A 9,714-nucleotide genomic window follows, 5' to 3' on the forward strand; every position below is an offset into this window, starting at 1 on the left:
AGGGTGGTGAGATTGAGCCCCATGTCAGGCTCTGCGCTCAGCACAGAGTCTGCTTGAGTTTCTCTCCTCTCTTCACCTGTCCCCCTACATAAGCTCTCTCTCTCTCTCTCTCAAATAAAAAATAAATAAAATCTTAAAAAAATAAAACAGTAATGCTATTTTGCTATAAGAATGAAATATGTTTTTTTCAGGATTTTGTTATCTCATCTGTTTTTACTTATAATAATAACTCAGTAGCTCAACTGCTGAGGAGGCTTATTATAAAAAATACATGAAGAATCAACTTTGGCAGAGGCGCACGTAGACTATAAATACTGAGACTTGTGAGGACTCCTTGAATGTGTATTGTCTGGGTAAGGCTACTATATTCACCTCTGTGTTTATGCAGTGCTATTTACAGTAAACAAGATATGAAAGCAAGCCAGTGTCCATTAATAAACAAACAGAGAAAGAAGGTGTGGGATGGATGAAGTGGAATATTATTCAGCCATAAAAAAGAATGAAATCTTGCCATTTGCAGCTGTGGACAGACCTAGAGAATATTATGCTAAGTGATATAAGTCAGACAGAGAAAGACAAATACCATATGCTTTTACTTATATGTTGAATTTTAAAAAAACAAATGAATAAACAAGGAAACAAAAAGCAGAAATACAAAAAAAACTAGTGTTTCCCAAAGGGGTTTTGAGCTGGGGAGGTGGGCAACATTGGTGAAGGGGATTAAGAGGCACAAACTTCCAGTTATAAACTATGTAACAGAGATTAAAAAGTACAGTATAGATAATATAGTAAATAATGTTGCAATAACATTATTGGCAACAGGAACACACGGTGAGCAGTGAGTAATGCGTAGAATCACTATGTTGCACATCTGAGCCCAATGTAAATTGCTTGTCAACTATAGTCAATAATAAAACATTTTAAAATTTTAATTTAATTTAAAAAATTAGCTCTCCAATGACCTTGGAGCAATGAGCTCCTGCCTGGTAAATGTCATTCTTCTACTGGCAGTGGTGATAGCTGAGAGCCAGGTACTAGCCCATGAAGATCATCCTGCTCATCAACACTGACTCTGTCATTCCCTAGCAATGCCCTCTAGCAATAGGGGACTTTTACTTTTGCACAGGCAGCTGGACGACAGCTCTGGGGTGGCTAAGCTATCTCTCCTGAGTACCAACTCCTATAAAAGTCCACTTCAACTAAATTTGGACTTCATTCTTTTCATCTCCCCCTGCCTGGAACAATAGTGCAATTAATCTATCATTGATTGGAATATGTAATTCCTTTATTGTCTTCTTAAAAGACATCACTGTATATGCTGTAGGCTAGTGAAATTCGCACAGTGAACTTGTGCTAAATAAATTGCTAGCAAAGACACACTCAGACTCTGAGCATTAATTTGCCTCCCAAAACAAAACAGAAGTTAAAAAGTACCTCTTTCAAACGCAGACAATTAATCTGGGATCTAAAAGATAAGTAGGGATTAGCTGATAGTTGCAGGTAGGTAGAGAAAGCATTCTATGCTGATGGATCAGCAACTAGAGGGTCCTCAGGGGCACAGGACCAAGTCATCTGTGGAATTTAAAGACAACCAGTGTGGCTGGATTATAGTGCTGCAAGTCACAACTCAGTCACTTCCTCCACAGGCTTTCCTTCCCTCCAGCCCTTGTTAAGCTTGGTTCGTACACCACCCTGTGCCTGAGAGCACTGTTGAATCATGACTGTTTCCTAAATCATTCCCCTCAATGAATACTCAGAGTTCAAGGACTGTGCATTTTTATCTCTTTACTCAACACCACCATACCATCTGGGTAAAGAAAGAAAGAGATATCAAAAACAGTTAATTTTTATTAAATTCATGGAGGCAAAATAAATCACTGGGTTCAAGTATGTGCCTTAAATACATTTTTGTATCATATATGTAAGCACATAAAGTAGTTGTGGATGCTAGGTGTAGGGGAAGATGAAAGACCTACAAATTATTTGGAAAATAATTTTACCAAAGACCTCTTATCTGGGTGTTTACAAGATATTTGACAACTTAACTTGACTCTGCTCTAGTTTGCTGATGATCAAATTGAGACAGGAAAACCAAAGGGACCCCATAAGAGAAAAAGCTGGGGGTTTTTCCCTTTGCTTTTTTTCTGGCTTCTTCTTCTAGCACCTACACCCTACCTCACTCTACACATGCCTGGTACTGCAAATAGCATATGTCCTCCTTGTAAGGGACAAAGATGTGATGATATCACTGGAGTCTTCCAGCACAGTAGATGATATATAAGGATGACTGAGCAGAGCCATCATGTGCCTATTCTAGACCACTGTCACTATCTCAAAGCCAAGACCCCTGGCTTCAGGGAATGAGTGACTTATGAAAAACACCCAGACCCCATCCTTCTTCTGACCAGTTCCTGTTACCCGAGAAGACACATGCACCAGACCACAATCACCAGTAAAAATCCCAGACCCCAAACAAAGACAAGACTCCCTCATTCCTTTTCCAAGTCTCCTGGATGCTCCATCTGTATCTCTCTCTATATATATCTTCAATAAAGTCTGCTTTTACCTCCTGCTGGCTCAGGTTTGATTTCTATACTGTGTGAAGCCAAGCACACTCTTGGCTGATCCTGCAGGACCAGGACCCCCTTCTGGGCCCTTGGATGCAGCCTGCCTGCATCAAAATCACTGAAGTGTCTTGTTTAGTAAACAAGGATAAGGATATGCATTTGAAGGACAGACATACAAGAATACTGGGCACTCTTGGATGCCTGGATGGTTCAGTCCGTTAAGTGTCTGACTCTTGGTTTCAGCTCAGGTTGTGATCTCATGGGGCATGGGATTGAGCCCCATATCTGGCTCCATGATCATCACAGTCTGCTTGGGATTCTCTCTCTCCCTCCCCCTCAGCCCCCACCCACCCACCCTTTCTCTCTCTCAAATGGGTAAATAAATCTTTAAAAAAAGAAGGAATATGGGGCACTCTTAAATGTTTGCTACAATTGCACAAGCTAAAAGTCATTCAATGTCTAAGGCTACCTAGGTGCCACTGTAGAAGGCTTTTGTGGAACTCTTTCAGATGGCCAGTAAAGCCCAAGTGGGACAATGAGACTCCTCGTTGTCCAGGGTGAAATTCTTTCTGAGATTCTAAGACATAGTAGCAGGAGATCTGGAGGTAGAAAATAAATGAACAAACAAATAAATGGGGGATGTTTCCTTTAGTCACAATATACTCTCAATTAACCAATAGTATTTGGACATTTTTTTTAATTTATTTTTATTTGACAGAGAAAGAGAGAGAGCACAAGCAGGGGGGAGTGGGAGAGGAAGAAGCAGGCTTCCCACTGAACACAGAGCCCAATGTGGGGCTTGATCCCAGGACCCCGGGATCATGACCTGAGCCGAAGGCAGATGCTTAACCACCTAAGCCACCCAGATGTCCCCTATTTGGACATTTTACCTATAAATTAGGTACTGTCATGAAGAACAACATGGCAGGAGCGTAATTTAATCAGACTGAAGCCAAAGCACAGATGGGTGTCAATATTAGAAGCATAAAGATGCCTAGCTTCTAGCACTTTGCTTTTCCTTAAGACAACTGGAGTGCATTTAAGCTTAGATTTGATCTGTATCTTGGCTCCTAAAAGCAATTCTTAGTCTAATGTGTGAACTAAAAAGAAGGATGTGAATTGTATTAAATGAGACATTTTAAGATCAATAAAAGAGTGTCCAAAAATGGAATAGACTGACCTATAAAATTTGCGAAATCCATGTGCCTAAGTTTGTGAGAGCGGAAGATGACTAACCACTCCGTGGAAACTAGGAATTCAAGACCAAAATAGGAGGTTGGGTTAATGACTTGCAAAAGTTCATTACAGAAATCTCTCTTGACTTTCCACAGAAATTCAGAGAAAGTTATATCAAAATAATTTATATTAACTTATCTAATCCAATCCCTGTCATTCCTGTTACTGTTTATATCTGTAACTCATATGCTTCTCATAGTGTACCTGCAACCAGTTAGCAGCCAATGTAACTGTCCCAGTAAGACATTATCAATGTCTGCATGTAATGAGTCAATAATATAGGTCCATGCCTTCCTCTTATTATTCGTGACTTCCACACAGGCACTGACATCTTTAAACATAGGCATAACCAGTGAATCCAGAGTAAGGTGTGTGCATAATGATACAAGCAATTAGTTCTATACTGTGGAAAGATGATTAGAAAATTTGCTAACACAGCACTAATCCTCACTACTTTGCTAAAGTGTGTGGCTCTTTTTTAAAAAAAGATTTATTTATTTATTTATTTTGAAAGAGAGAGAGAGAGCAGAGGGAGTGGCACAGGGAGTGAATCTCAAGCAGACTCCCCACTGAGAGCAGAGCTGGAGATGGGGATCTCAGGATGCTGAGATCACGACCCTGAGACCATAACCTGAGCTGAAATCAAGAGTCCCTTGCTTAACCGACTGAGCCATTTAAGATCTAGTCTCTCAGTAACTTTGGAGTATCTCATACAGTATTGTAACTATAATCACAATGCTGTGCATTAGATCTTCAGAATTTAGTCATCTTATAACTGCAAGTCTGCACCCTTTGTCCAACATCTCCCAATTTCTCCACCCAATTCTTGCCCCTGGAAAGCACCATTCTACATTCTACAAGTTTCTGTGAGTTTGGCTTTTTTAGATCAGACATATAAGTCATATCATACGGGTGTCTATCTTTTGCTGTCTGGCTCAGCTCACTTAGCATAATGTCCTGCAGTTCATTACACTGTAGTCAGGAAACTATTATGGGCAAGTTCTTTGAGTCTTAAGAACATAATGCTATGAAACTCCAGAAGTTAGTACTGATTACATCTGGATCTCACTTTCAGTCTCTGTATAATGAGATTGGTAAAGACAGCTCAGGAAACAGGAGGTAATATTAGAAATATGATAATGTATATGGATAAGTTAAATAATATATGAAAGCCACACAGAGTTTGGTAAGATCTCCATACTTTTTGCATCACCAATCTGAGTGCTGAGTAAAGAGGTGCTTAAAGGTACGTTTATAGAAGACAGAACAGAGACATTTTATAGGGCAGAATAATGGCAACATAGGATTTAGCTCTCAGTCCCAACGAAGAAGTCCAAATGAGTCAGGGACCAACAGGAGTAATGAGGATACAAGAAGGTGGAGCATTACATTTGTATCTGTATGGGAGGGATGTGAGTAGACACAAAATTCACACTTCAGTATTTCTCAATTCTCAAATAATTTTGAGAATTTGCCACAAATAATAGCACACAAAACTTATTTTTAAATAAATAGAAGTTGGCTTTGTTTTAAGAGCATTATTACCACATATTTTTTAATAAAAGTACATCCCATAGGGTGCCTGGGTGCCTCAGTCAGTTAAGCATCTGACTTTGGCTCAGGTCATGATCTTGGGGTCCTGATATGGAGCCCCTTGTGGGGGTCCCTGCTCAATGGGGAGTCTGCTTGTCCCTCTCCCTCTGCCACTCCCCCACTTGGGCTCTTTCTTTCTCTCAAATAAATACACAAAATCTTTAAAAAAGAAAGATGAATAAATAAAAGTTCATCCTTGTACATGTGAACTATGTAAGTAGAAAGGTGGTTTATTATCCTCTTTGTTGAACATCTACCAGACTAACAACAGGAAAATATTTAATACCACACATTTACTGAGTCATTACTTATGCATATCCTATACTAAGGATTGTAGGAGTGTAAAAAGACACAAATATAATTAGGTAACACAAATAATTCGGTAAAGAATGTACTAGGTGTAGATGTTTTACAGTGGAAGGAGAGCAGAATATGCCTCTGAAAGCAGGAAATTAATCTCCCAGATGAAAAGTACACTCCCTGTACCAGGTGATAAAGTGGCATCCTTATGACCAGAGAGAGGGAATTTAGGGCCAAGAAGGCTGTATAAATAAAAATCTTGTTAATTCCTAATTTACTACCCCAAGGACAAACCTCTTTGTCTTGTCAATTCTTCACAGATTTATCATTTCCTTGTCTAAAAGGCATAAAAGCTGCCTTATTTGGTCACTTCTTTGAGTCTCATAATTTTTATGGGGTTCCCATATGAATGAAATTAAATTTGTTTTCTCCTGTTAATCTGTCTTATGTCAAATTAATTATTAGGTTACTGAAAGAACCTAGAAGAAGGGAAAAGTTTTGCACCTCTACACAGTGAAAAAAACATTGAAATGTGGGTTGAGAGAAAGGAAACAAACAATGACTAATGAAAAAAAAAACAGTATGTCAGATTATCATACTTCTAAATGAGAAGTAGGGGGGTTGTTTCAGAAACGGAAGAAACTGGGTGAACAATGAAAAGGCAATACAGATTATTAAGTAGAAAATCTATTTGAATTTAATTAGACATCTGATTTCACTGGAGGTCAGTGGAGATTCATGGCCATGAGCATAGTGTTAGAATAAATTCTAGTAAAATGCTGATAATTGATCAATTTGGTATGGAGTGAAGAATTGAAAGTTTAGTCTTTGATGCAACATTCACGGGGGAAAATACAGAAGCAGAAATCTAATTAATCACATTCCCATAACCCAGAAGAGTGAAGGCAGAATCTTTAGGGATTAAATCCCAACAGTCATCAGGTAGAAATAAAATGCCATCTGCTTATGCTCCTGTGCCAGAAATAAGAACAGAAAGATGCTCATTTCAGGTAAGTTTCTAAGCAACTAAATTTAAAAAATATAGTTTGGAAAACACCTTTTTTTTTTGGAAAAAATGAGGAATCAAGTATTAAGGAATTTATAAATGAATCATTGTATACCTGCTTAACTTATTTATTTATTTTTAAAGATTTTATTTATTTATTTGACAGAGAGACAGACAGCGAGAGAGGGAATGCAAGCAGGGGGAGTGGGAGAGGGAGAAGCAGGCTTCCCGCGGAGCAGGGAGCCCAATGCGGGGCTCGATCCCAGGCCCCTGGGATCATGACCTGAGCAGAAGGCAGACGCTTAAGGACTGAGCCACCCAGGTGCCCCTTAACTAATTTAAATAAATTCTGCAACCTATCATCCAAGCAATCCTATTTCTTTATTAGACCTGTGTGGATTTTACCTCATTTGTCATTTGTATAAGGATAGTAAAGATTTTGCTTATTTATATTTTAACCAAGGTCAATAGGTACACCATCAGTTTTTGTACATATAAACTTAAGATTTGCTCTAGTTTTATCAAAAATAAAAGAGTTAACATGTTACAAATAAATCCAAGTCCATATAGACCACCTATCATAGTATTTAAGTCTAGAAAAATAAAAATGAGACCACCACCCACATTGCAATTTTCGTATATCAACAGACACATATGTACAAAATGTGTATATAAACACAAGACAGGAGACTATACATCTCAGAAACGTTTATTTTTCTTCTTCCCTTTTTTATGTTAATGAAAAAGACAACTTAAAACCCAAAGGTATACAAATTTATACATGATATTCTGTTGTTTCCTCTTCTTTTTATCACCTCTCTTTGTCTTTCAAAAGATTTGTCCTATAGCGAAGGTCCGTCATACAAATGGATTCTAAATCCATTCTAAATGGATTCTAAATGTGGCAAATCAGTGAGGGTAAGTGATAGAATATTGTATAAAACATGTTCAGGGGCGACTGGGTGGCTCTGTCAGTTAAGTGTCTGCCTTCAGCTCAGGTCATGATTCTATGGTCCCGGGATCAAGCCTCACATGGGGCTCTCTGCTCAGCTGGGAGTCTGTTTCTCCCTCTTACTCTCCCTTTCTGCAATCTCTCTCTCAAATAAACAAATAAAATCTTAAAAAAAAAGTTCATATTTCAGTAAACACTAAAATCAGTTTACACCAAACACTATACCATAATAACTTTTTCTTTCTCTTTCTTTCTTCTTTTTCTTTCTTTTTCTTTCTTTCTTTCTTTCTTTCTTTCTTTCTTTCTTTCTTTCTTTCTTTCTTTCTTTCTTCTTTCTTTCCTTTCTTTCTTCTTTCTCTTTCTTTCTTTTTCTTTTTCTTTTTTCCCTTCTTTCACTTTTTCTTTCCTTCTTTCTCTTTCTCTTTTTTTTCCCCCTAACACATAATGTCCAGTATCTTCTGGTGTTTTCTCAACAACTTTGTAGTTTCTTTTATATTATTTTGGATATAGAGTGAACGTTCAGTTTATTCAGATTTAGTACTTGACACTGGACAATAGAAGTCAAGACAAGTAATATATCTCAGGAAAGACATATGTAGTTAGAACCCACAGTTATCAACTTTCTATCCCAAACATTTTTTAGTTTTTTTCATAACACAACAATGTTTTTTTAAAAGTGACTCTCATTGGGCTCTTTCCTGAGGGTAAAGAAAATAATATAAGACCATGTTTTGTCTTACAGATAGTGTTTTGGGTACCCAGTAAAGTCAAAGTCTGATCTATCACTTGCTTGTGATTTTTGAAAAAGTTTAGAACACGCACAAAGAAGAATGGACAAAGGAAATTGTTCTTCCTTAACTGGATTCATTTTCTTGGGAATTACCAATAACCCTGGGATGAAAGTGACTCTATTCACCACCATTCTGGTTATTTACCTCATTAATCTCCTGGCAAATCTGGGAATGATTACTCTAATTAGAATGGATTCCCAGCTGAACACACCAATGTACTTTTTTCTAAGCCATCTCTCCTTCTGTGACCTCTGTTATTCTACAGCAGTTGGGCCCAAGATGCTGGTGGATCTATTTGCCAAAAACAAATCAATTCCCATCATGGGCTGTGCTCTGCAATTCTTGATCTTCTGTACTTTTGCAGATTCTGAGTGTCTACTTCTGACAGTGATGGCCTTTGATCGGTACAAGGCCATTAGCAACCCCTTGCTCTACACAGTCAGCATGTCCAGCAGAGTGTGCTCCTTGCTCATGGCTGGGGTTTACTTGGTGGGGATGGCAGATGCTTTCATACACACAACTTTAACATTCCAGTTATGTTTCTGTGGATCAAATGAGATTAATCATTTCTTCTGTGATGTACCTCCTCTCCTATTGCTCTCTTGCTCAGATACACAGGTCAATGAGTTAGCGATATTCACCATTTTTGGATTCATTGAACTGAGTAGCATTTCAGGAGTCCTTGTCTCTTACTGTTACATAATCCTATCAGTCTTGAAGATCTGCTCTGCTGAGGGGAGGTTCAGAGCTTTCTCCACCTGCACCTCCCACTTAACTGCTGTTGCAATTTTCCAGGGAACCATGCTCTTTATGTATTTCCGGCCGAGTTCTTCCTACTCCCTAGATCAAGACAAAATTACTTCATTGTTTTACACCCTTGTGATTCCCATGCTAAACCCACTGATTTATAGCCTACGGAACAAGGATGTGAAAGGGGCCCTACAAAAATTGAAAAATAAAATATGGTTTTAAGTATTTATATTCTGCATGTGCACATACACTCACACACATAGAGTGGTGTTTTCATAAAATTACATAGTATGATCTATGAAAAACAATTTTCTCAAATACTTAAATAAATATCTATACTAAAATTCAATCATAAAAAAATGCTGCAGTTCCTCAAACCTGTTATGCTTCACTATGGTCTTCAATTTATTTATGAAACTACTTCTTTGTGCCAAACATCCCGGCCCTTCTAATTTTGCCATATATTTACTTGTTTATTTTTCATTTAAGCATTATTACAAGTATACTTGGATTTATTAT

The 9,714-nt window shown here is 37.9% G+C and overlaps 1 protein-coding gene across 1 annotated transcript; it reads left to right on the forward strand.

The window, feature by feature from the left end:
• Nucleotides 1–8,481: 8,481 nt before the first annotated feature.
• LOC123856410 (olfactory receptor 5W2-like) lies at nt 8,482–9,417 on the forward strand. The gene has a single exon (XM_045892613.1). It carries the CDS (start codon nt 8,485–8,487, stop codon nt 9,415–9,417), a length of 933 nt encoding a protein of 310 aa, XP_045748569.1. The 5' UTR covers nt 8,482–8,484.
• Nucleotides 9,418–9,714: the final 297 nt, after the last annotated feature.

This window comes from Mirounga angustirostris, unplaced genomic scaffold (genome assembly GCF_029215605.1).
Source record: "Mirounga angustirostris isolate CCGP_5_RB_7025 unplaced genomic scaffold, mMirAng1.0.hap1 SCAF_13, whole genome shotgun sequence".
NCBI lineage: Eukaryota > Metazoa > Chordata > Mammalia > Carnivora > Phocidae > Mirounga > Mirounga angustirostris.

Coding starts and splice junctions, on each gene's coding strand:
- LOC123856410 (XM_045892613.1), top strand. CDS start 8,485: ATGGACAAAGGAAATTGTTCTTCCTTAACTGGATTCATTTTCTTGGGA.